The 27,004-nt window shown below is 46.9% G+C and overlaps 2 protein-coding genes across 2 annotated transcripts in view; one reads left to right on the top strand and one right to left on the bottom strand.

Moving 5' to 3' along the window:
- The first annotated feature begins 219 nt into the window (after positions 1–219).
- Positions 220–14,912, top strand: LOC309396903 (cell surface glycoprotein MUC18-like). Its single transcript, XM_081962451.1, has 8 exons — positions 220–539; positions 5,783–5,907; positions 6,804–7,005; positions 7,530–7,672; positions 8,897–9,062; positions 10,548–10,683; positions 11,896–12,000; positions 14,551–14,912. The coding sequence occupies exons 1-7, from the start codon at positions 467–469 to the stop codon at positions 11,984–11,986; spliced, it is 936 nt and encodes a 311-aa protein (XP_081818577.1). The 5' UTR covers positions 220–466; the 3' UTR covers positions 11,987–12,000; positions 14,551–14,912.
- A 7,236-nt stretch (positions 14,913–22,148) lies between these two features.
- The window catches only part of CADM4 (cell adhesion molecule 4), a 153,155-nt gene continuing 148,299 nt past the window's right edge, over positions 22,149–27,004 (bottom strand). The window contains exon 9 of the mRNA XM_081962260.1: positions 22,149–25,184. Within this exon, the coding sequence (XP_081818386.1) occupies positions 25,075–25,184 (110 nt within the window). The 3' untranslated portion in view covers positions 22,149–25,074. The remainder of the gene's footprint in view (positions 25,185–27,004) is intronic.

Raw genomic sequence — 27,004 nt, 5'->3', positions numbered from 1 at the left:
GCGAGAGATCAGCCAAGCGAGATCTCCGGCAGGCAGGCAGCAACAGCAGCCGCAGCAGAGGCGCTGCTCACCGGGCAGGACGAGGAAAACAAGCCAACCAAACCACCCCCCCCCGCCCCCCAGCGTCGCAACCTCCGCCCCCTCCGGGCTCCTTCTGCGCCCTGCCCGACCCGAGTCTCTCGAACCGGTTTCGCTGGTTTAGTCATTAACTTCCCCGCCCCTCGCGCCCAACCTTGCCCAGAGACGCCTCCGCTCCCAAAGCCCAGAGCGCAGAGGAGGAGAGGAGGACTCGGACTCGACCACTCAGACGGCTCTTGGCTGCCCCACTTGCTCGTCTCCCCCGTCCAGCCTTGCCGGACCCCCAACTCCATTCCCCCCCAAGCCCTTCCACGCGCGATCGCCCGCCTTTCCTGCTTTTGTTTTCAGCCCCGCGCAGAGGAGGGAATCCCGCCGTCGGAGCGCAGCCATGGCGCAGTTTGGACCTCGGGTTTGGCTCTTCGCCGTGGCCTTGAGCGCGACTCTCCGCTTCGGGCGAGCAGGTGAGTCGGATCGCGGGATACTCTCCCCCCCCCCCTCTCGGAAAAGCAGATAGGCAGGTAGCCACGCAAAAGGCTCCTAGTTGGGGGGGAGGTGTCAGCGGGTTGTGTGAAAAGCCAGCCGCCCGGGTCGGTGAAAAGCTGGGTCAGGGGCTTAAACTTTGCTAAACTCCAAACCTTGGGAACTTTAAGCCTGGCGGACTTCAACTCCCAGAATTCCCCAGGCAGCAAAGCTGGTTTGGGGGGTGGGGTCAGAGAGGTGTGTGACCCCAGCCGCCGGGGTGGGTCAGAAGCTGAACTTTGCAGGGGTCCCCAACCTTGGGAACTTTAAGCCTGGCGGACTTCAACTCCCAAAATTCCCCAGCCAACGGCTGGGGAATTCTGGGAGTTGAAGTCCGCCAGGCTTAAAAGTTCCCAAGGTTGGAGACCCCTGAGCTAAAGCGTGGAAATGGGGTCTTTAGAGATTGTCATCCAAAAGTGGTTGGCTGTTCCCACTTATTTTCAGGAGGCAAGTGGATTTTCTTGGTTATTTCTTTTTTGAAGACGTTTCGCTTCTGATCCCAGAGGCTTCTTCAGTTCTGGCAGGATAGTGAGGAAATGGTTGCAAACGGTTCATAAGAATATCGGGCCAGGGCAGGCAGCTTCTTCTTCTTCCACGGAGGGGGGGGGGGAGGGGGAAAGGGGGTTCCTTTAAAAAAAATCACCGCGGGAGAGTAAGGATTGCGCAACTCCAGATAACCCCTTCTGAATCGCTTTAGGATCCCACTCTCACAGTGTTCCTATTAGCCTCCTGCTCCTTCCCGGCCCCACTTTCACTTTCTTTGAGCGTCTCCCCGGGAACGCCGCGCGGGCTTGCACAATCCTAACTTAACCTTTGCACGGAACAACAACTTGCGCAAACTGGTTGTGAGTGCGCAGAAAGCTGCATAAACCCGACCAATAACCCCGACCAGGTTTACAACGAAGTGGGGCAGTAGGGGAGGAAAAAAATATATATGGGGCGTTGTAACTGCAATGCAAAAATAATTAAATAAATTCTGCAGGGTTTATTTATTTATCTTTGAACCTGCTCATCCGACTCCTTTTTAGGGCGGGGTGGGGGGGAGGTGTTGTAGGACAGACGTTTCGTGCAGAGAAAGCTGCGGCTGGAAGAGGGGAGGCGGGTCACGAGAAAACCCCTTCTGTGTCGTTGGACACGGGTGATCTCTGGGTCTCAAGCGTTTCCTCTTTTTTTTCCCCTTTGTAAACCGCAGTTGTTTTGATGTTGACATTTCTGAGAGGAGGAGTTTTTTACGACTTAGAGGTTTGGGGAGGGATCTGTTTTCTTCCTCCTCTATGCTTCAAACCGCACAGGAGCAAAACTGAAGGTGGCAACTTTCTTCCTGGCTTCACAGAGACCTCAGTTTTGGCACAGCATAACCAATCTGGCTGGGAAATGGTTAGGAAAGGGGTTTATCTATCTATCTATCTATCTATCTATCTATCTATCTATCTATCTATCTATCTATCTATCTATCCATCCATCCATCCATCCATCCATCCATCCATCCATCCATCTATCTATCTATCTATCTCCTTATATCTCTATTTCTCTATCCTTTACTTTCTTTTTTGTCTATATTATCCAACTTTCTTACTTTCTTGTCTATATCATCTATCTTCTCTCTTTTTTCTGTTTCTGTCTTTTTCTTTCTTGTCTGTATTATCTATCTCTATCTTTCCTTCTTTCTTTCTGTCTATATCTTTCTAGTCTATATCATCTATCCATTTATCTATATTTCTTTTTTTCTTTGTCTGTCTATCTTTCTTTTTTTTTCTTGTCTATATTTATCTATCCTTCTTTGTTTCTTTTTTCTTTGTTTCTGTCTATCTCTATCTTTCCTTCTTTGTTTCTGTCTATATCTTTCTGTTTCTTTCTTGTCTATATCTATCTATCTGTCTATCTCTATCTATCTATCTATCTATCTATCTATCTATCTATCTATCTATCTATCTATCTATCTATCTATCTATCTAATTTGCTTGCTGCCCACTTCGCTATTGAATAACCGAGTTGGAAGAGACCTTGGAAGTCATGTAGTCCAACCCTTGCTCAAGCAGAAGAACCAATAGCATTTCAGACAAATGATTGTCCAATCTCTTCTTTAAAACTTCCAGTGTGGAAGCATTCACAACTTCTGGGGGCAAGTTGTTCCACTGATTAATGGTTCTAACTGTCAGGAAATTCCTCCTTAGTTCTAAGTTGCTTCTCTCCTTGATTAGTTTCCATCCATTGCTTCCTGTCCTGCCTTCGGGTGCTTTGGAGAATAGGCTGCTTCATCTTCTTTGGGGCAGCCCCTGAGATATTGGAAGACTGCTATCATGTCACCCTTGGTCCTTCTTTTCATTAAACTAGACATACCCAGTTCCTGCAACCGTTGATCATAAGTTTTAGCCTCCCGTCCCCTAATCATCTTTGTTGCTCTTCTCTCCCCTCTTTCGAGGGTCTCCACATCTTTTTTTATATCATGGCGACCACGATGTAATGCAATATTCCATGTGTGGACTTAGCAAGGCATTATAAAGTGGTATTAAACAAATCACGTTATCTTGAAGCTTCGAAGCAATTCCGGCCATCTTACAGGACTAAAAGCAATAAAACCATAAACGTTCCTGAAAGCAATAAAAATAAATTACTGATTTATTAATTTAAAAAGCTGATAAAGGATGTTTTCCACCTTCATGGGTCATTGCCTTGTCATGGCGAAGTTGCATGTGCAATTGAAAGACGTCTGTAAGCTAAGCCGTGCAGGGCTACCTAAGACGGACAGGTCAGAGTGGAGCATTCTGGCAAAACATGGCCCATTGGTGTAGAACAGGGGTGTCCAAACTTGGGAACTTTAAGACTTGTGGACTTCAACTCCCAGAATTCCCCAGCCAGCCTGGCTGGGGAATTCTGGGAGTTGAAGTCCACAAGTCTTAAAGTTCCCAAGTTTGGACACCCCTGGTGTAGAAAATGGCAGCCCAGTTCCATATCCTTGACCAGAACACCGCATGGACGGTACCAAAAGGCGTTTTTTTTAAAAAATGTTGTTTTGCTTGACCTTGAATTCGGGTTCATTTCGATTAAGGGGGCAGATCTATAAGATCTCTGTGAAGAAAACCTTTCAGCAGAATAAATAAAGAGAGCGAAGAATAAGGTTGTTATTAAGAAGTAAACGGTCCTGAATTATCTCCAGCGAAACATCCCGGATTTCAGTTTTGGCTGCGGCTTTTCCTGGCGTTGCACCGAACCACGTCAAGGCAAGATTCAAACCACGAATTCTTGAATTATATTAGCTTGCCGGTTGGTTAGATTGGTATCCTGTCTTTGGTTAGCACAGCCTGTAGCAGGAGTCAAAATTTGCAAGCTCAGGGATGCCATTTTGTAAATTTTGAACATTTGTCATCTTCCCCCCCCCCCTGCCCTCCCCCCAATACCTTTAGGAAGTTGGCTGGGCTGAGAGTGTGTGATTCACCCCGAGTCACCCACGAACCCAAATCAGGGTCTCCCTGGTGTCACTCCAACACCAATCACCCCGAGCCATCATTATGCAACACTCAAAAATATAACTGCCTAAGGTCTTCGTGTCACAGGCAGGCGACACCCGGAAGGATGTGGTTTTAGACTAGCTCTCCCAACCTCAATTCTCAGTTTTTAAATTGGGGGGGGGGGACACAGATGCTTCTCTGTTGTTGCAAAGGGTGTATGATAGCACAAGTTCCATTAATCTTGCGCGGCTGATGAATAAAAAAGAGAACTTGGAGTCGCTGTTTGAAGTTTTTGTTTCGCAATCTTCTTGCTAATCTATTGGGTTAGTAGCAAGAGGTCGACTAATTGATTGATTGAGTATGTGCCATAATTGAGTCAGTGTTAACAACCCCCTACATACATGTAGTCCTCGATTTACACAACAGAGTTGGAGCCAGAATGATCAGTTGTTAAATGAGTCGTGGCCTATTTAATGACGGTTTTGCCGCAAATCACTCTCGCTCTTCAGTGAATCATGCTGTCATTAAGCAAACCAAACATATCCCATTGACTTGGTTTGTTCTCAAGGGGTTGGGAAGGTTGCAGATGAAGATCTCATCACACACACACACACACACACACACACACACACACACACGATGTTGCAATTGTAATACATGCCGGTTGCTAAGTGCCCAAATTTTGATCTAGTGACCAGAAGGGTCCTGCAACAGTTGTTAAGTGCAACGACCTGTCGTAAGTCCCTTTTTTCCCCCAGGACTGTTATAACTTCAATAGTCACGAAAGGAAGGGTTGTAAGTCGAGGACTTCCTGTAAATGGATTGTCTCCATGATAATTGGTCCCTAACCAGGTCTGTCAAACAGTGCCCCCATTACCACTGTAAATGTGAGCCCATCCATCTGGCTGCCTCTCTTCCCTTCTACCGAATTTCCAGTGTTCGATCCTTCTCTGCCTTCCCCATCGCATGTCTGAAATGTGATATTTTGAGCCTTAAGTCATTCATGCTTCTAGGAAGAACGCTGCATTGAGGAGAGTTTGTGAGGAGGGACTGTGAAGTCCTTAATGTTCTCTGAGCTTGGTGGTTTTCTTGCAGACGTTTCGTGACCCAACTAGGGAACCTCATCAGGGCCAGAAGGGAGTGGAAGAGGGACTGTGAGGTCTTTAGTGCTCTCTGAGCTTGGTGGCTTTCTTGCACCAAGAAAACCTTCCCTAGTGACCCAACTAGGGAACACCGAGGCCATGAAATGTCTGCAAGAAAACCACCAAGCTCAGAGAGCACCAAGGACCCCACAGTCCATGGTCCTCTCCGCATCGCATTTCCATGCTTCTATTTCCTAACAGTTCCTGACAAATTTCCTAAACAGTTAGAACAATTAACCGGTGGAACGGCTTGTCTTCTGAAGTTGTGGCTACTCCATCCCTGGAGGTTTTAAAGAAGAGACTCGACAAGCCAGATGTCTGGAATGATAACAGGGTCTCCTACTTGAGTAGGGGGTTGGACTAGAAGACCTCCAAGGTCCCTTCCATCTCTGTTGTTCTCCTTCTGGGTTGAGCTTGCGGGAGAACAGTAAGGAGCAAGAACTCAAATTGGAGAAAGGGAAGAAACATGTAATTAGGAATCTTGATCTGCAGGTGGGAGGGAAATGGTGGGTTGGGGATGGTCTCCACCACACAGGGAGAAGAAAAGAAGGCGATGGGGAAACTTAATCCTCTCTTTCCAACTTTATAATCCAGGGCTCTCCACCATCCATCTGACTGACCAGAAGGGGCCCATCCTTGAGGGCAACAATGTGACTTTGGAATGCCTGGTCAGTTATGGGGACAATGTGACGGATTTCACCTTCCAAAAATATAGCAAGGTAGGTTAATGAAGGATTTTGCTTTGACCCTGCCTGCCTCTAACAAGCAAGCCTCTGTTAATAGAATTAGAATTATTAGAAGTAGGAATAGAATTAGGAATAGAAGAAATGGGAATTAGGAATAGAAGGAATAGAATTAGGAATTGGATAGGATAGGATAAGATAAAATAAGGAATAGAATTAGGAATAGAAGAAATAGAATTAGGAATTGGATAGAGTAGGATAAAATAAGATAAGGAACAGAATTAGGAATAGAAGAAATAGAATTAGGAATAGAAGGAATAGAATTAGGAATAGAAGGAATAGAATTAGGAATAGAAGAAATAGAATTAGGAATAGAAGAAATAGAATTAGGAATTGGATAGAGTAGGATAAGATAAGATAAGGAATAGAATTAGGAATAGAAGAAATAGAATTAGGAATAGAAGGAATAGAATTAGGAATAGAAGGAATAGAATTAGGAATTGGATAAAGTAGGATAAGATAAGGAATAGAATTAGGAATAGAAGGAATAGAATTAGGAATAGAAGGAATAGAAGGAATAGAATTAGGAATTGGATAGGATAGGGTAGAATAAGGAATTGAATAGAATAGAAATAGAATAGAGAATAGAGTAGAATGAAAATAGAATAGAGATAGAATAGATTAGAGAATGCAATGAACTGTGCTGATTATCCACGAGGAATTTGTCTCCAATGCAGAAGCTCTCAATGTACATGCAAAGCAACAGAGTAATAATCATCATAATACAATACCAATCCGATTAAATCAGGGGTGTCCAACCTTGGCAACTTTAAGCCTTGTGGGCTCCCAACTCCCAGAATCCCCCAGCCACAAACAGTGAGCTTTTGCCGGTTAAGGCTGGCAATCAACATTGCTCTTTCTCCCATCTCCAGTGGCTCCGTGCTTGGATCTCTTTGGACCAGTCTCACGACTTGCGTTGCTGGTTTTATGACGTCGCTGTGAGTCACGACAACGGGCGCCTCCTGCTGACCATCAGCGACGTCCAAACTTGGCACGCCGGGCCCTACCGCTGTGCCAGCCTGAACGCCTCCGACAACACCACCGTCTCGGATGAACTGGACTTGCAGCTGGAGTGTATGTGGCGGGTTGGGGTGGGTTTCAGATTCCCCCTCTAGCCACCAGAGGGCAGTAGATATAAGGGAGATGAGGACTAGGAGATTGCGTTACTCTTTCCTCTTAGAAGACCGTGTTCCTGCAGTTCACACTCCAGGTATCCTTGGGATCTGCAGTGGAGTGTTTAGCCGAAGAAGACCGAGAATGGAAAGGGAGGGATTTGAAATGCCAATAAAAAGCACATTTATGAGCGGAGGGGAAAAAATATTCTCACAGGCACGGTTGATTCTCAACCAGCACGGTTCCATGAACAGGACAGATTTAGAAGCAGAAGCAACCGAAATTGGAGCCACGCTGGTTCTTTTGATACGTGTAGGCGGGGTGGAGTGAGGGGGGATAGATGGAAAACTGTTCCTGAGCCCCAGCAACGGAGACCCTGACCTGAACCCTGCTAGGCTGGCTCTCCAAATTGAGAAGGGGGAGGGGGGAGGGATGATGTGGAAAGGAGGAAGGCTTGACTTTCCGTGTCTTCTGCTCTTCCTCAGATCTGCACAACGTCTTTGTCAGCCATCCCAACTCCTGGTGTGGTACTGTAGGGGAATCCATCTCGGTCCTTGAAGGGGACAACCTGCAACTTCAGTGTTCAGCGGACGCCTCCCAGGCACCACTCTATGAGTGGACTCGAGAGGTAAGGGAGCAGGAACAAGGCTTCGGAATGGAAGAGAGTAGCAAAAGAGTTGGAAGGGCCCTTGGAGGTCTTCTAGTCCAGCCCTCTGCTCAGGCAGGATACCACATACCATGTCGGAGAAATGATTATCCAATCTCTTCTTAGAAACCTCCAGTATTGGACTACTCACAACTTCTAGAGGTCTATATCCATCCATCCATCCATCCATCCATCCATCCATCCATCCATCCATCCATCTATCTATCTTCTTTGTTTCTTTTTTTCTTTGTTTCTATCTTTCCTTCTTTGTTTCTGTCAATCTTTATCTTTCTGTTTCTTGCCTATATCTATCTGTCTGTCTGTCTGTCTGTCTGTCTGTCTGTCTGTCTGTCTCTATCTATCTATCTATCTATCTATCTATCTATCTATCTATCATCTATCTATCTATCTATCTATCTATCTATCTATCTATACATACCGCTGTCTATCCTATCTATCTATCTATCTATCATCATCTATCTATCTATCTATCTATCTATCTATCTATCTATCTATCTATCTATCTATCTATCTATCTATCTACCTACCTACCTACCTACCTATCTATCTATCTATCTATCTATCTATCTATCTATCTATCTATCTATACATACCGCTGTCTATCACATCTATCTATCTATCTATCTATCTATCTATCTATCTATCTATCTATCTATCATCTATCTATCTATCATCTATCCATCATCTATCTATCTATCATCTATCATCTATCTATCATCTGTCTATCTATCTATCTATCTATCTATCTATCTATCTATCTATCATCTATCTATCTATCTATCTATCTATCATCTATCTATCTATCTATCTATCTATCTATCTATCTATCTATCTATCATCTATCTATCTATCTATCTATCTATCTATCTATCTATCATCTATCTATCTATCACTATCTGTCATCTAATTTCCTTGTCCCCATCTCACTATAGAATAACAGAGTTGGAAGGGGCCTTGGAAGTCATCTAGTCCAACCACTGGAAAAAAAACCCCAGAAAGTTCAGCTGCCTTTATAAAAACCACCTTTGGGACATCCATGACCTGGGTGATTGAGAATCTCTGTAGACACTTTCCCAAATCGTCTTTTCAGGGGTCAGAAAAGCTGGCGGAGTTTCATAGCTTCGTTGTGTAGATCAAAAAGCTTTCTGTTGACGTTTCTTTTTTCTTTTTTCCTCCTATCAACAGGGAGATGACTGGATCCTGCCCTCAGGTTCCTTAAATCTCTCCAAGCTAACCCAGGAGCAAGCCGGGACTTATACTTGCCAGGCCCACCATCCAACTTTGCCTCAGTTGACCAAGAGCAAATCCGTCCGCTTGCTCGTGGAGAGCGCCAAGCGCAGCTTTAGTTTTGGTGAGAAGACCTGAATTTGGACGTCCCGTATAAAGTCTGCCCACTTGGTATCTTCCATGTTTGTTGGGAGAACTTCCAGCGAAAAAAGCCCATCAGGTGTTGAGAAGGCAGGGGTGGGATTCAAAAATTTTAGCAACTGGTTCTCTGCCCCGTTGTGGGTTGGGTGTGGCCTATTCAGCCTCCTGAACAGGGCGGGGCCCATTTTTCGCCCTCCCCAGGCTTCGGTGACTATTCCTGACCCCCAGGAGGGGGAAAATGGCCCGCTCCGGAGCCCCTTAAGTGAAAAGTGAAATGTTAATATATATTGCTAGTCCCCGTACAATAAAGGTAAAGAAATCCCTGCCAATTTTCTCCACTAGTCATTGCCAACTATAGGGGGCAGCACTTATCTCCATTTTAAGACCATTGAGCCAGCACTGTCCGCGGTCATGTGACCAGCATGACGTCACACGCTATTAACGTCCCGCAAGAAAGGGTACCTATTTATCTACTCGCATTCGCGTGCTTTCGAACTGCTAGGTTGGCAGGAGCTAGGGGACGAGGACGGGAGCTCACCCCGTCGTGTGATGCTTGGGTCTCGAACCTGAGCCGGCGGCTTTTCAGCCGACAAGCCCAGCGTGCTAACCACTGAGCCACCACACCGCTCCCGTGTATGATATGTCATACGCGAAGTAAATAAATAAACCCATAGTGGTGAGTATCTGTCACTCGGGCATCAGATGAGGGTGAAGGTTCCTTCTCCGAGCTTGTGGTATCGGAACGTTTATATTTACCAGGCTAGGCAACATCTTGAGTGGGGATTTAGGGGATGTCAGAACACCCCCTAAATCTCCGTTAAAGATGTTACCCAGCCTGGTAACGAAAGGTTCGGAAACCAACCCACAAGCTCGGAGAATGAACTTCCACCCTCAAACCTATTAGGATCCAGACCAGTGGTGGGGTCCGGACCCTGTTGCAACCGATACGGTGCAACGGGGCCCAGCAGCCACCACATGAATGTGCGCATGCCTCCTTACCTCCTGTGACACTCCAGCTGCTCGGCGGAGCATCGCGCAGGCGCCGTAAGCTGCGTGCGGTGTGCACAGTTGGCCCGTTCCCTTCAAGTACAGGTAAGGAACGAGGTCGGGTGGGTGGACCCTCTGGAGCACCGTACCGGAACGGTACCCGGTGCTCCCGGCAGCACCGGTACTCTCGTACTGGGGCGTACCACCTGCAACCCCACCACTGATCCAGACACTCCCATGTAACCTGGCACATCCTTTACGGGAGAAACCTAGAGAAAGCCACCCTCTGAAACCAGCCCTGCCTGCTTTGAAGGCTCGCTGGTGCCACTCCTCTTTTAATAACAGCGTAGCTAACCGTCTCCCTGTGGGTGATCCCGCGGCCACTGCTGGCTGCCTTTCCCCGCCCTCTGATGGAGGCAGATGGGTGGAGGGCGCCCGGGGCTCATTGCCCGTTTTGCGTTGACCCTTCTGTCTCCTCCAGAGTCCGTGCTGTCCCTCAGCACCCCAATGCTGGCCCTGGCAGTGGCCCTCCCAGCTGTGCTGTTGCTGCTGCTGATCTTGGTCTTCGCCTTCCTCATTCCCCGTCACCGGGCAGCCGTCCAGAAGAAAATGGCTTTGTGAGTGTCCGGCGGGATTTGGGGGCTGTGGTGGTCAGGGGCGTGCCTGCTCTGGTCCCAGGCAGGGATTTGAATTTTTGTTTGTTTGTTTGCACCCAACGTTTGAGGCCTATGCCACCCAAGGACATAAGCTGCCATTCCTGTTAATGCTAGTAGGGGTACATTGTTTTTTACAGAGGGTTATATAGAAGGGAAGGGAATGGAATAGAATAGAATAGAATAGAATAAGAAGAATGGAATGGAATGGAATAGAGAGTAGAGTAAAATGGAATAGAATAAGAAGAATGGAATGGAATGGAATAGAATAGAATAATAGAATAATAGAATAATAGAATAATAGAATAATAGAATAATAGAATAATAGAATAATAGAATAATAGAATAATAGAATAATAGAATAATAGAATAATAGAATAATAGAATAATAGAATAATAGAATAATAGAATAATAGAATAATAGAATAATAGAATAATAGAATAATAGAATAGAACAGAACAGAACAGAACAGAACAAGAAGAATGGAATGGAATGAATTGAATGGAATGGAATAGAATAGAATAGGAGGAATGGAATAGAATAGAATAGAGAGTAGAATAGAATAGAATGGAACAGAATAGAATGGAATAGAATAGAATAGAGAGTAGAATAGAATAGAAATAGAATAGAATAGAATAAGAATGATGGAATGGAATGAAATGAAATGGAATGGAATGAATTGAATGGAATAGAATAGAATAAGAAGAATGGAATGAAATAGAATAGAATAGAATAGGAGAGTAGAATAGAATAGAATAGCCCACAACTTCTGAAGGCAACTTCTGCTCCACTGGTTGATTGCCCTCCCTGTTAGGAAGTTTCTCCTGAATTCCAGGTTGCTTCTCTCCTTGGTTAGTTTCCATCCATTCTTTCTTTGGTGCTTTGCAGAATAATTGGACCCCTCGAACGCTGGCAGGCTGCTATCATGTCAGCCCTAATTCTTCTTTTCTTTAGACTAGCCAAACCAGCCCTTGCTGTGGGTCTTCCTAAGGCTGAGTTTAATAGAGACTGAATAGTTCACCGGCCTCTGGGAAGCGAGAATGCCTAAAGAAGCACGGAAGAGCCGATAACATCCTTTGCCCCGTTCCTCAGACCAGTCTAGGCCGCGTCTTTCTCACTTCGTGGATTGGTGGCTCGGTGGGGAGAAGCGGTTAACGTTGGTCTTTCCTTTTCAGGGAGGAATCTGGACAGCGAACCCCTATTTACAAAGGCAGCCTCGACTCTGTGCCTTCTGTTGGGGGAGACACCCAGCCTCTGGTGATGTGAAGCAGATAACGCCGGTTAGTAAATGTCTATTTCTTCTGAAACGCTGGAAGGATCTCGTTGTTCTTGATAAAAGTTGGCCAAGATTCTCAGTCATCCCGGTCACAGTTGTCCCAAAGGTCCTTTTTTTCAGGGGGCGACTGGGCATCCTTGTTTTGTTTTTCCTTTTGAAGATGCTTCGCTTCTCATCCAAGAAGCTTCTTCCGCTCTGACAGGATCGTGGGGAATGGAAGGATTTATATCAGGGGTGTCAAACCCAAGGCCTGTGAGCCGGAGCTGGCCCACGGGGTGTTTAGATCTGGCCCACAGGCTGCCCTGGAATCAGTGAAGGACTGGCCCACAATGCCAGCCAAAAGGGAGCTCCTGGAAACCATTGCGGCCAAAAACAGAGTCCCAGGGGGCACCTGTGGCCCACCCAAACTCCAATTTCAGTGTTACATCACTCGGGCTACCATAGGTGCCCCTGACACGAGTGACACACCCACCCTCGTCCCGCCCCCCCGAGTTCAAACACAACCCTGATGTGACTTTCAATGAAATTTGAGTTTGACACCCCTGATTTATCTTCCTTGCAGACAGCTGGACCTTTGCATCCTTTTAGAGGGTCGTTGAGGCCACTTGGAAGTTTATCTGTGTTTTCATTCTTGATCGTTCTTCAGGTCAAATTTCCACGAAAGAGTAAAGCTAGTCCTCAGCTTATGACCGTTTGAAATTAAAGTGGACTTCCTTTGGGGGAGGGGGGGGGCTGTTTCTTGCAACCTAGTTCTGAAGTTGCAGTGGCTGCCCCCGCCGTGGTCACGCAGTTTCATGTTGGGTGCTCGGCCGGCCGGCTGGCATTTATAAGCATTTGCAGTGTCACACGCTCACGCGACTGTATTTTACGACAATTTTGGCAAAATCTGGCATTTGCTTCCATATTTTGTAAAACCGGCACCTTAAAAAAAAAATCATTGGCTGCAGTGATCGCTTTCAAACTACGGTGGTCACTTTAATGATCAGCAGCCCCCCCCCCCCCAATCATAGGGACGTGGTGGCTCAGTGGCAAAGTCGCTGAGCTTGTCGATCAGAAAGTCGGCAGTTTGTCGGTTCGAATCCCTAGCGCGGCGTAATGGAGTGAGCTCCCGTTACTTGTCCCAGCTTCTGCCAACCTAGCAGTTCGAAAGCATGTAAAAAATGCAAGTAGAAAAATAGGAACCACCTTTGGTGGGAAGGTAAAAACGCTCCGAGCCCCTTCGGCATTGAGTCATGCCGGCCACATGACCACAGAGACGTCTTCGGACAGCGCTGGCTCTTCGGCTTTGAAACGGAGATGAGCACTGCCTCCTAGGTGGTCACAACTTGTGACTGTAATAGGCAGGCTCCAGTACAGTCGTAAGCCGAGGACTGCTTGTATATACAAACTCACAAAAGATGTTGTTTGGGGGAAAACGGTCAGGCATTTTTCCTTGATAGTTGGAGGTCTGGAGAGGAATCTGATCATTCAAATATCTACTGAGTGTTTTAAAAACGCTTCCCCCTTGGCATTGCCTGAGGTCGATCCAACTTTATAATTCAAGCAGCTTAAAAGGACTTCTCTTACAAATTTATTTATATCTTTCCTTTTTTTAAAGGCTCGGGAAGCTATTCTCTCAAAATCTCCTTGAACAGATTTTCAGTATTAGGTAAAACAGATGTAACGAGCAGAGGGAAGAGAAAGAAAGACTGTTATTGAAAAGTGAACTTATTTGGCTCTTCTTTACAATGCTGAGACAGGCAGGAAGGTCAGCAAAGGAAACATCGCCTGAGAGTTTGCTTAAAAGGTGGTGAACCTTTTTGAAAGTTGCATATTCCACCATAAATAGGACCTCAAGCGTGATCTGTTCTCCACACAAGTTCTAAAACGAGCCAAGAAGATCATTTCCTGCAACAAATCAATGAATCAGTATAATGTTTTCTTTTGTTTAATTGGGTTCTCTCTATCTTGTTTTAAGACATAGGAGAATGGATCGTGTTTCAGATCATGTTTGTGCAGGAATATTGGAACGTTTCAAAAGAATTCTCCTATTTTTAAGCACCACTGTGCAAATTGGAGCAATGAGGTGCTGATGCTAGAGACAATTAGGATTTCCTCATTGAGTTGTTTGGGTTTCTTATACCAGTTGATACTAACTGGAGCAGTGTTTTTCAATCTTGGCAACTTTTAAGACACATGGACTTCAACTCCCAGAATTCCCTAGCCAGTGTAGGATTCCGGATGTTGAAGTCCACATATTTTACAGTGGCCAAGGTTGAGAAACACTGAACTGGAGGATTGGGTGTGATGTAATAACTTATATATCTGGAGAATATCAAGCCTAAATGTTCATTAAACATTTAGGGTCCTTCTAAATCAGATTTTTACATCTTGGCCACTTTTAAGATGTGTGAACTTTCAACTTCCAGAACTCCACACTGGCTGGGGAATTCTGGGAGCTGAAGTCCACACACACGCATCTTAAAGTTGTCGAATTTTGAAAAACACTGAGTTAAAATATCCTTTGCAACAACTACCAGCTGTTTAAACCTTTTTTTAAACCCCCTTTCCGTAGGATGAAACGAAGTTTTTCAAGATCCAACTTTTTTCCCTGTATTGATTATGGACTGGCGGCAATATCCTTGGTGTACAGTAACTGGTTGTTTTTGTGTATATTTGGGGGAATTGTTATCTTGACTTTTTTTTTGGGGGGGGGACCTGTTTGGAAGAAATTGAGGGTGGGGGCAGCAGTGATATTGGAGTTCCTATGAATCTCTCCTTTCCAGCTATATTAGCTGCTCTTTGCCTGCCGTTCTGTTACTAGGCTAAAATACTCTTTTTTTCCTGTGGCTCACTTGGCCAATAGCTACAATATCTGCTTGTTCTCCAGCCAAAGAAAATTTGTAATAAAGAGAGAAGCCTTATTTAAAAACGAAACAGGAAGACTCTGATTATGAAAGGTAAAGTTGGCATTCCAGAACCAAGAGAGGATCAGATAAGCCCTCCAAAATAGGGGGGGGGGGGGAGGAAGATTAACACTGTATCCATATCATGGTGTTTGGTTTTTCTTGTTTGGGGTGTATTCTGCACCCTGTCTCCTCAATTTCATTCATGGTCCTCCGTAGGTCTCTTTGCAAGAGTCGGCAAATATATTCTGTTTTGTCCTAGGCTTCCCCAGCAGCACGAAGCCAAGTTCTCGTCCCGATAAACCCCTTTTATTTAATTTACAGTGAATTCTTCTCCAGCAAAGTCCTGGCCCACAGTCTTTCAAGATAGTTTACAATCACCGACCTTTATCAGGCTTGGAGAGCGGCCAGGCTGATATCTTTCAGACGCCGCAATACTTGGCAAGAATGCAGGAATGAACTAATGGTCTCCTGCAAACTCTACTCCCCTTTTGCTCCTCTTTTTATTCCCTATGGGAGGGGCTATTCACCGTCCACCTGTGGCCTTACTCCCAAGTTGACCCCTGTTCCTTAGCTGTTCCCTTCGCCTGGCAACTCTGCACATGCGCACACTGGGAACAGGCTCCAGCTGTTCTTCTGCCCCACTGATGTCTGACTCCGAAGGCAGCTGATAACTGGCATACGGCCCTGGCCCCCCTCTCTGCCTCTGACAGAGAGCCCTCATCAGAGCCTTCTCCAGACTCCAGGACTGGCCCATGTTCCTCCCCAACCTCCTCACTGTCCGAATCTGCTGCCAGCTCCGCTGGCCGCTGGCGGGCCACAGCATATTCTCGCCTTTTCTGCAAAACGCAGCATTGAAAACACGGAGGGATAAAGCAATCACTTCTTATTTTAGGAACCTCCCCCTCTTTGGCCTGCGGTTCAGATCAACATCTAACCATTTACGGGTTAGATGTCCTCCTTTTAGACTCTCACCATGATCCAGGGTCTTCTGCACCTCTGCATCACGTCCCAGAGCGGTCTTTTTGTTAGAGCTTTTGCATTCAGTCTTAAGGTGATGCCGCCTTGAATTTCAGTGGTGTTTTGCTATTATTTGCATACGAGCATATGCAGAGGAAGGGGAGGGGGGAGCAGTTGGTGTACGGAGGACCCAGTATATATCATGCTGTCTCCGCACTGTGCAGTTTAAATGTCCCCCCATCCGGCACTTCCTTTCATCAAAATAAAAAATAACAGAATCTTGCCACGGTAGCGGTTCGGTGCGAGTGGCATCAGGGTTTTTTTCCCCCTCCCTTTTATCACCCGCATTGTCTACGGCACCCCAGGGGGCTATAAACCAGGCCGAGCCAAAGACAGCGCAGAGCGGTGTTCCCCCAACTTCTACTGAAGCCAATCATAAAAGGCCTCCGTTGGATATTCAGTCCTCATAAAAACAGGTGCCGTCTCTTCCATCTCTGGGTACGTCAAAAGCTGGGCCTTTCCATCACGCCAAATCAGCGGTGCTTCCATTATTGGGGTGAACAAATCGGGCAATGGGGGTGATTACGGTTAGGGGTTGCTTTGCATCTCCCCAGAGGAACTCCTCTCTATGCCAAGGTGTACCACCTGGACTACCGTAAGCCCTAGTTATGCATAGAAGATGCAGGATAACCAGGTTGCCTTTCAGAATTTATGTTCTTGTTCTTAAAAAAGAAAAAAGCGGGGGAGGGGAGAGCTATTGCTTGCTTTTCCGATATAGTTAAAACAAAATGAACGATTTTAAGTAGGGTCTAATCTCCAGGGAAGAGAGAACATGGAATATAATAAGCAGCGCAGAGTCTCCTGCAATGTTGCAGTGTTTCTTAATCTGAGCCACTTTAGGATAGGTGGATTTCAACTCCCAGAATTCCCCAGCTAGCAAAGGTAGACTTCAACTGCCAGAATTCCCCAGTCATCACGTGTGGACTTCAACTCCCATAATTCAACAGCTAGCAAAGGCAAACTTCAACTCCCAGAATTCCCCAGCAATCACATATGGACTTGAACTCCCAGAATTCTTTTTTCATGTGGACTTCCAACTCCCAGAATTCCCCAGCAATCACACATGGACTTCAACTCCCAGCATTCTCCAGCCATCCTGCTTGGACCTGAACTCCCAGAATTCCACAGCCAGCATTCTGGGAATTGAAGTCCACACCTCTGAAAGTTGTTGAGCTGGAGAAATGTGGGTCTATTAGGGAGTTGATAACTGCCATGATATTTGGGCTGCAAAAAGAGGAAGGCGTCTCAGCGAAGGGGCTGGTTGGCACTCAGGCAATCTGCAATCTAGGGCAGCCCATTGTAAACAGGAAGTCCTTTAGCCCAGCAGTGAAAGAGTGACCCAGAGGCTGCATTCACACACATCAGACTGAACCATAAAGCTAAACTATTCTTATCGCGTGTCACAGCCAGAGAAATCAACCGCGTTCTGACATAAGGTGTTAACCCGCTTCGTAAAACATGTGAAGACAAGACAAACTGTTGGAGTTCCACAACGTTGAGTCATAAAATACTCAGTCTTCATTTAGCTTATCCTAGCTTATCTTAGGATATTGTGAAATTTACATTATCCGCCTTTATCAAGGCTCTTGTGTTTTGACAGCTCTATAACAAGCAGCAATGAAGCCGGTTAAGGGCTGTTTTCATGCGTGCGTGTGTGTTTCTGCACCAGATTTGCATGTCACACTTGTCATCTGGAAACCGAATGCAGCCCAATTCCTTTCCCCAACAGGGCATCCTTTTTCAGCTTTCGGGGGAGGGAGGTGGGCACGGTTTCAACAGCAGAGGAACGATTGACAGCCTAGGTCAATTTTCCCTCGGATGTATAAAAGATTAGATCGTAAAAGAGCCATGCATTTTAAGAGGAGGTGGCTACCTCCGCAGATTCCGAGAAATGGGCCAGCCTCAAAATTGCAAGTTGCTTGCCACCTGGGCTCGCCTCTGCTCTGGGTATCCTGTCCTCTCAAATTGTGAAGCTATAAAGTAGCTGGCAAAAATGGCCCTTAAGAATGGGCTATCCACGAGGCCATCCTGAGCAACTCCATCTAACTCCTCTGTCATAAACGAAGACGTAGCCATATATTTAAAAAAAGACCCTAACCAATCTTGCCAGGAGATCACCAAGAAGAAAAGTCAACATCCACCCATCTGGTGTTTGCCCCAAATCACCCAGCTGGCTTTCATGCCTAAGGCAGGACTAGAACTCACCATCTCCTCGTGATTGGCCCAAAGTCACCCATCCAGTTTTCATGCCTAAAGCGGGACTAGAACTCTCTGCTTCCTGATGATTGGCTCAAAGTCACCCAGCTGCCTTTCATGCCTAAGAGGACTAGAACTCACTGTCTCCTGATGATTGGCCTAAAATCACCAATCATGCTTAAGAGAGGACAGGACTAGAACTCAACATCTCCCAGTGATTGGCCCAAAGTCACCCGGCCAGTTTTCATATCTAAAGCAAAACTAGAACTCACCATCTCCTGATGATTGGCTCAAAGACACCCAGCTGGTTTTCATGCCTAAAAGACGACTAGAACTCACCATCTCCCAGTGATTGGCCCACCCAGCTACTTTTCATGCCTAACACAAACTAGAACTTACTGTCTCCTGATGGTTAGCCCAAGTCACCCATTCGGCTTTTGTGCCTAAGGTGGGACTAGAACTCACCATCTCTTGGTTTCTAGGGCAGGCCATGACATCTCCTCTCCTGCCCTCCCGATGCCAACCTACCTCACTGCTAGGTTTAATTCTTGTTTCAACCTCCCACTTTAATGACAAGAGGAAGAGAAAATGGCTACCACTCTACAATAACTCTGCCACGGCTATGCCCACAAGCATGGCACAAGTGAGCTGATGAGGATTCATAGAGAAGTGTTCTGATCGAGGCTTCCCCAACTGCACGAAGCCGAGTCCTCGTCCCGATAAACCCCTTTTATTTAATTGACAGTGAATTCCTCTCCAGCGAAGTCTTTCCTCTCCCACAGTCTTTCAAGATAGTTCACAATTACCGACCTTTATCAGGCTTGGAGAGTGGCCAGGCCGAGATCTTTCAGACGCCGCAATACTTGGCAAGAATGCAGGAATGAACTAATGGTCTCCTGCAAACTCCACTCCCCTTTCGCTCCTTTTTTATTCCCTATGGGAGGGGCCATTCACCGTCCACCTGTGGCCTTACTCCCAAGTTGACCCCTGTTCTTTAGCTGTTCCCTTCGTCTGGCAACTATGCGCATGCGCACACTGGGAACAGGCTCCAGCTGTTCGTCTGCCTCACTGATGTCTGACTCTGAAGGCAGCTGATAACTGTCAGATGGCCCTGGCCCCTTCTCTGCCTCTGACACAGAGCCCTCATCAGAGCCTTCCCCAGACTCCAGGACTGGCCCACGTTCCTCCCCAACCTCCTCACTGTCTGAATCTGCTGCCAGCTCTGCTGGCCACTGGCTGGCAACAACAATGAGGGCCCATGTTTAGATAGGAGAGCCTTCCGTGCTCCACAATTTCATGTTGGAGGCATCTTCTACTAATCCCCCCAACCCCCCGAAAGGTTGGCGGTAGATTGGATTAGGCAAACCAATGAAGCCAAAGAGCAGAAGGCTGCAAAAATGCTTACCGATTAATGAGGAAAATGAGATTCGTTAAGAACAATTTCCTTCTTAAGATGAGTTTGCTGCCCCAATGAACAGACATCATCCATCTTGGCTCTGGCAGCTGCCATAATTTTCAGCATTAGGGACAGACGGGCCCATTGGTTTTGATTCAAAAAGGGCAGGAGAGCAGCATGAGGTCCAGAAACCTGGGAAATCATTGCAAATCAAAAGGCCAGTACAAGGGCACGGAGGATGGGTATGTTTCTACCCTTCTGGCATAATTATTATTATTCTTTTTAGTGATCATCTAAGATAACCATTTAGAAAAGATGCTCTTCCTCTCCAATATGGTGTGTACAACAGTTTTTAAAACTGAGATAAATTTACTGGCAAGCAGCAAAAATAGAAGAGAAAGCAGTCTGTGAATCCCAGTTGAGGACTAAGGGAGTGGAGCCCTCGTGGCTCAGTGGTTAAATGCAGCATTGCAGGCTAATTCTGCTCACTGCCAGCAGTTTGATTCTGACCAACTCAAGACTGACTCAGCTTTCCATCTGAGGTGGGTAAAATGAGGACCCAGATTGTTGAGGGCAAAGGGCTGACTCTTTGTGATTATGATGCAACCCAAAGAATGGACATTCAGCCAAAGACCTTTGAGGCTAATTCTGGTGGGGAAACAATAGTTGCACATCAGGAAGCATGGTTCATGGTTGTGTTCTGACCCAGGCTTCCTTAGACAGCAAGAAGCAAGATCTTGGTCCCAACAAAACCTCTTTTATTTACATGACTGTGAATTCCTTTCATTCACAGTCAGCAAGGCTTTAGCAAACAGTCTTTCAGAGGTATGTTTATCCACACGCACCTTATCTTGTTTAGAGAGCTGCCAGATAACTAGTTTCCAAAGGCAGGGCAAAGCAAAACTTGGCACAGAGTCTTTTATAATCATAAACAGAACTTTCCGGACCGAATGAACGATTTTTTTTCCTGCAAAAGCCCCCTCCCCATTCGCGCCCCTTTTGTTTCCTATGGGAGGTGCCAATCACCTCCAAGGTGTGGCTTTACTCCCAAGTCGACCCTGTTTTCTTAGTTGTTCTTGTCTTCTGGCAGCTCTGCGCATGCACACACTGGGAACAGGCTCCAGCTGTTCCTCTGCCTCACTGCTGTCTAGTTCCCTCTCTGCCTCCGACGCAGAGCCCTCGTCTGAGCTTTCCGCAGTCCCCAGGATTGGCCCATGTTCCTCCCCAACCCTCCTCACAGTCCGACTCTGCTGCCAGCTCCACTGACAGGCCACAACAGGTTGGACAGATTCTGCTGCTTTGTCCCAAGTATTTTGGTGCCGTTCTTGCTTCCATAAAAAGAGCTGCAAACTGGAGAATTTATACCGTCTTGTTTAACATTAAGCCCCCACCCACCCTCTTCTCCAATTGTTTTAAAATATTTTTTTCCTGGGAGCTCCCAGCCTAAAATATTTTCCAGCAGAAGAGAGTTTGGAACAGGATGACAGATGGGGAACGCTGGGAAGGAACCCCCTGGAGTAAAGACAATCAGAGCGAAGGAAAGAAATGGAAGGCAGTGGAAAGTGCGAAGCTCTATTTCCAGCTGAATCGGACTTAAAATGTTTGTTGCAAGATTTCGGCTGAACCGCCAGCAGCAGAAAATGTGGACACAGGGTGTGGGGGAGTGATGAAGGCTGCAAGATGGTGAGACGCAGCTAAATTAACAACTGCAGTGATTCACTTAACAACTGCGGCAAGAAATAAGCCGAGGGGGGCTTGTAGAATCCTTGGTGGGTCCTTTCCCTGCAACCGGTCCGAATCGGCTGAATCCCACTGCAGTCCCATGACTGTATTTGGGGTGCAGCCTGCATGTATGGCCATTTGCGGTGTCCCGTGGTCATTTGACTGCAATTTATAATATTTTCCCCCCAAAACTGGAGTTTAGCTCCCCATAGTGACCAATGGGTTTGCTTAACGACTATGGCCTTCGCTTAATGATCAGGGCATTCGCGTCAACTTGTTAACTTAATGGCAGTGACAAAAAGTGTAAAATTGGGCACAAGCACTCCCTCCCTCAATGACTGTCACAACTTAGGACTATAACCGCAGGCTCAATTATGGTCGTAAGTCAGTGGTGGCATTCAAATAATTTAACAACCGGTTCTCTGCCCTAATGACCAGCTGGGTAGGCGGGGTTCAGTGGTCATGTGACTGGGTGGGCATGGCAAACTCAATGTCACTCACATCAATGGGCGCTTCGCCTTAGCTGTTGCAATGTAATAAGGGTTAACCAGAGAGGCAGTTTCTGTAAGGAAGGCAATAAAGATTAGGCTAGAAACAACACCAGAATGTTTCCTTCCTTCCTGCCTTCCTTACAGGATTAGCCCTGTAAAGTGGGGGGGAAAACAAAAGATTTCCTCCAACAGCCGCTTCTCCGAACTGCTTGGAAAGTTAACAACCAGTTCTCCCGAATAGGTGCGAACTGGCTGGATTCCACCACTGTCGTAAGTCCACAAGTTGAAGTCCACAAGTCACAAAAGAGCCATCGTTCCCAACTTCTGGCCTAGGGGATGTATCCCATTCTATACCAGTTCCCCCCCCCCCGCCTTCTTTGTTCTGCAACCTTCACTGCAGGATTGCGCACGCTCATGAACAAGGATCGCACAACCACTGGTGTTAAAAGAATTAATCAGGGGGATTTATTGAAGTATCAAAGGTGGTTAAAAGGCAGACATAGATATTTACATATATATTAACTTTCGGGCACGGGGGAAACAGTCTTGGGCTGCAGAGGAATAAGCCCCTCTATACACATCCCAATCCCCAGTTATATATTAATTATTATATTTTTCCTTTTTTTTAATCTCCCCTTCTTTCCAAGACACAAACAAATATATATAAAAAAAAAAACTGCGAGGCAGAGACGGACACAGAATCACACGGTCAATTTCTTTTTCTGTTTTGTTTTGCAAGTTTTCTCCCCAGACAAGAGACGAAGGGGAAGGGGTGGGGAAGGTAGGGGGGGGGAGATTTTCAGGAGAACGGCAGGGAAGAGGGGAAGGGTGGGCATTTACTGGCACAAATGAGAAAAATCGGCAAAAAACCCCTGGAAGGAACCATCGGGAATCACCAGGGTGTTAGGATGTGGTCAGAAATTGAGAGAATATGTTGGAAATGCCCCTTTGGGGGGGGGGGAAACCGGGGCGAAGCACAAGAAGAGGGCCAGGGAACGGCAACTGCCTTGGGAACGGTGAGCTAGGAAAAAGGTGTATCCAGGAGGAAGTTCTCCGACATTCAGCGATTCCAGGCATTTTATTTTATTTTTTAAAATCCACAGCAGTCCGTTGCAATTGTCCCTGGGGCAAAGCAGATGTTTTTTTTTTAACAGGGGCTCCCGAACCCATCTTTACCACAGCTGCATCTTAGAAGGTGAAGTTCATTGAAACAGGATCCAAGCCTTGGGGATGAGTAGTCTCTTATGTTTTGGTTCTGCTTTTGCAGTTGTTCCATTTTGCAGAACGGCCAAAATCAGCTTCTTCCGAAGGAGATGGATGGATGGAGGAGGAGGAGGAGGAGGGAGAGGGAGAGGAAAAGAGAAGAAGGAGAGGAGAGGAAGAGAAAGAGGAGAGGGGTGGAAAGAGAGAAGGAAAGAAGAGGAAGAGGAGAGGGTAGTGTAGGCCAGGCGTCTCCAACCTTGGCAATTTTAAGACTTGTGGACTTCAACTCCCAGAATTTGCTTTGCTGGCTGAGGAATTCTGGGAGTTAAAGTCCACAAGTCTTAAAGTTGCCAAGGTTGGAGACCAGTGGTGGGATTCAAATAATTTAACAACCGATTCTCTGTCTTAATGACTAACTGGGTAGGCGGGGCAAGGTGGTCATGTGACTGGGTGGGCGTGGCCAACTCAACATCATTCAGGTTGATGGGCGCTTCGCCTTAGCTGTGACAATGTAATGAGGGTTAACAGAGAGGCAGTTTCTGTAAGCAGGGCAATAAAGATTAGGCTAGAAACAACACCAGAATGTTTCCTTCCTGCCTTCCTTACAGGATTAGCCCTGGAAAGTGGGGGAAAAAAACAAAAGGAGATTTCTACCAACAACCGATTCTCCGAACCGCTTAGAAAGTTAACAACCGCTTCTCCCGAATAAGTGCAAACTGGCTGGATCCCACCACTGTTGGAGACTCCCAGTCTAGGCTACCCATGTTCCTGTGGTCTTGGGTCACAGCAGGAGGGTCATCACCACCTACACAAAAGGGAAGGAGGGAGGGAGGGAGGAAGGAAGGAGGAGCTGGAGACAAGTCAACTTTAATCTGCATTCACCAATATATTTAAGCCGGACGGATTTTTTTTAAAAAACATAACAATAAAAATAGCCACATCTTCCACCTCCCGCAGAAGCTGGCCCAACGAGCTGTGCTGTCCAGATGGATGGATGACGAGGCGAACAATGTGTGGGAATGGGATGCTCGGGTGGGCTTATGTGGGTCCCGTCTCCTGCCCTTCGGCCAAGAATGTCCACAATAACAAGGATGAGACAGACAGACAGACAGACAACCCCGTCCTCTTCCTCCCTCCCTCCCTCTCCCTCCCCCAAAACTATCATGGCTTTGAAGAAATAAAACCTGCTTTTGACAGCACGAGAGTCCTCGAGCAGCCCCGGCCCTCCCTGGGAAAAGCATGCAGCTGAAAAGGATCCCCCACCCTGAAGAGACCCCTCCCCCCCAAGACATCCCCAAGACGCCCCTCGGGGCAGACGGCCATCACGCCGACACTCCTGAATGGTGGGATGGCGGAGGGAGAGGGACGCTGGACGCAAGGTCTCCATGGTCATCCAGAACCTGGAAATGAAGGTCAAGGGTTCTCCATCCATCCAGAAGACCAGGGTGCCCCCCCTCAAAGCTTCCCATGATTGGCCCTGCCCTCCCTCCCCAGATATTGTGAATCTCAGTGCTAATACCTGGGAAGGTCGGACTTAACAACCAATGGGGAGTGGGGGTGGGCATTGGGGCATCCTTCACCGTCAACCTTCCATGGCTCTTCCACCTCCCATTTAAATTTTATTTACAAACAGCCTCCTCCCCAAAGTACTGATTCCACCCCAAAGGGGGGAAAAATGCAGCAGCAGCTCTGTCCCCCCCCCACTTTATTTTTTTTTGGGGGGGGGGGACAGAGCTAAGCATGCCTACCCAACCCTACCAAATGAACAGGGTGGGGATGAAAAGGGTTTGGGCAGAAAGAGGCATCTGAAGGCAGAGGGGGTGGGGCTGGGGTGGAGGGGGTGGAGCTTCCTGGATAAGGGGAGGGGTTAAAAAAATTCTCGGTTTCAAAAATCAAACCGGGAAAATAGCGGCAGCCGCCGGTGGTCGGTTTTGTACACGATGGTTGGGGGTTTTGTTTTTTGTTTCGTTTTTGTATTCCTTAAAGCATCTTTTCGTTTTTTTTCGGTTTTGAAGCCAGCCAGCCCGCCCCACCCTACCCCTAGCCGGAATGGCAGCTCTTCTTCAACCCTCTCTCCCCTTTTCCAGCACGCACCCCTTCCTTCGCCAGCTTCTCCCCTCACACAGCACCCCTTTCCCCCCCTTCTCCTCTTCCTTTTCCCCGGCTTAGATGAAAAACTCCTCCTTGCGTTTATGACCATCGCCGCCGTTCAGAAAAGCTTCGCGGGCTTCTCCATGCTCATCCAGCCCGCTGGCCTCGTGCGTCAAGTAGGAACCTGTGAGGGCAGAAAAGGGGGGTGGGGGGAAGAGAGAGAGAGGGGGTAGATTAAGTGTGTCCCCCAAATTGGCTCCACTCTTGTCTAGTTCAGCAGTCTCCAACCTTGGCAAACTTTAAGAATTGTGGACTTCAACTCCCAGAATTCCTCATCCAGCACTTGCTGAGGAATTCTGGGAGTTGAAGTCCACAATTCTTAAAGTTGCCAAGGTTGGACACCCCCTGGCCTAGCTCATCCTTAAGTTGGTGTCAGGTGCAAACAACCAGCTTCAAACTAAAAATGCAAAATTACTGATTTGTCGCTCAGGCATACGCATAGGAATCGTCTCAGACTATCGGTTTGCACATGGGTCGAATTTAAAAATGGGCCAATGGTGTTTGGGACGGGGTTACATTTTTGTCCTCTTGTGGCGGCATAAAGATTCTAAACTGGTGCCCCGCTTGACTCCTCCACCCTGGCTCTGGGAGAGTTTAGAATTGGGGGGGGGGTGTCAAACTCGATTTCACTGAGGGTTACGTTTGACCTTGGGGACCGGAGTGGGGATGGCCAGGGTGGGAGGGCTTATTTTCAGGGGAGGATTTATGTTAGCGCATGCGCTCAAAAGCCCAATCGGGCTTATTATCCGGGCAGGTCTTATTTTCGGGGGAAATGAGTATTTTTGGGGCAACAGAACAAATAAGACGATAAGGAAGAGCCAGCCAGGCATCTGGCTTTATGGATTGGGCAGCCTTTGTCAATCCAGTGCCGTTCGGAGGTTGTGACCGTCATCCTACCAGCCACAAGAGACATTGGGGCTTGTGTGGCTGCAACAGAAGACGTCTTACAGCTGTGGCTCTAACATGGGACCGCTTTTCCTGGAAGACTCATCTTATGAATTACAAGTGAGATCACAGCCCATCAGGGACGGATCACAAACCCATCCCAATTCGACTGGATGCCAACCCCCCCCCCCCAAAAAAAAAAACCCCAGCCGCTTTAGTCCAGGAAGGCAGACAATAATAACTCTTGCAAGCCATAGGAGACCAGCAAACCATGACACTCGTAGATCATGTCAAATGCCATCATATTTCAACCCAACTCACACACCTACATGCTGTTAGCTCTGGCACATTATTTAAGGAACGTACAAGGCCAAGTTATTTGTGAGGCTTGAAGGTATCTGCTCATCCCACGAGGTCAGATAGAATAGAGATTCTATTAGGGGGAAGGAGGGATCTCGGAGGCACACCTTCTCTGTAGCTACCCCAGACCTTCAGAATAACCTACTGAGATTCAGGACTCTTTTGATCTTCTGAAAGACAGAGATGACCTGGCACTTCCCCCTGGAAATGGGCTAGAAGGGATTGAGTGGAGGTCGAAGGTACGGTTGGTCTTGCACCTGCTTTGTTTTTGATCTTATTTTTACTGAGTGGTTGTGGGATGCCTGGGATCACTGTGAGATACGTAGATATTAGTTCTTTAAATAAATAAACAGTTGTCACAGTGAGTATCACTGGGCACTGGCCATTGCCAGCTTCTTCCATTCAGTGGCTCCTAGTTGGCCTCTGCATTGAGACCACAGTGAGAATAACAGAATAACGGAGTTGGAAGGGGCCTTGGAGGTCTTCTAGTCCAACCCTCTGCTCAGGCAGGAAACCGTATACCATTTTCAACAAATGGCTGTCCAATCTCTTCTTAAAAACCTCCAGCGTTGGAGCATTTACAACTTCTGGAAGCAAGTCGTTCCACAGATTTGATCGTTCTCACTGTCGGGAAATTCCACCTTCGTTCTAGGTTGCTTCTCTCCTTGATTCGTTTCCATCTGTTGCTTTGGAGAAGAA

Source organism: Natrix helvetica, assembly GCF_964273705.1.
Source record: "Natrix helvetica genome assembly, chromosome: 9".
Taxonomy (NCBI): Eukaryota; Metazoa; Chordata; class Lepidosauria; order Squamata; family Natricidae; genus Natrix; species Natrix helvetica.
The sequence above is the reverse complement of the archived record's forward strand: the minus strand, read 5'-3'. Positions and strand labels throughout refer to the sequence as shown.

Coding starts and splice junctions, on each gene's coding strand:
- LOC309396903 (XM_081962451.1), top strand. CDS start 467: ATGGCGCAGTTTGGACCTCGGGTTTGGCTCTTCGCCGTGGCCTTGAGC. Junction 7,006..7,529: donor ACTGGACTTGCAGCTGGAGT/GTATGTGGCGGG, acceptor GCTCTTCCTCAG/ATCTGCACAACGTCTTTGTC. Junction 10,684..11,895: donor GTCCAGAAGAAAATGGCTTT/GTGAGTGTCCGG, acceptor TTTCCTTTTCAG/GGAGGAATCTGGACAGCGAA.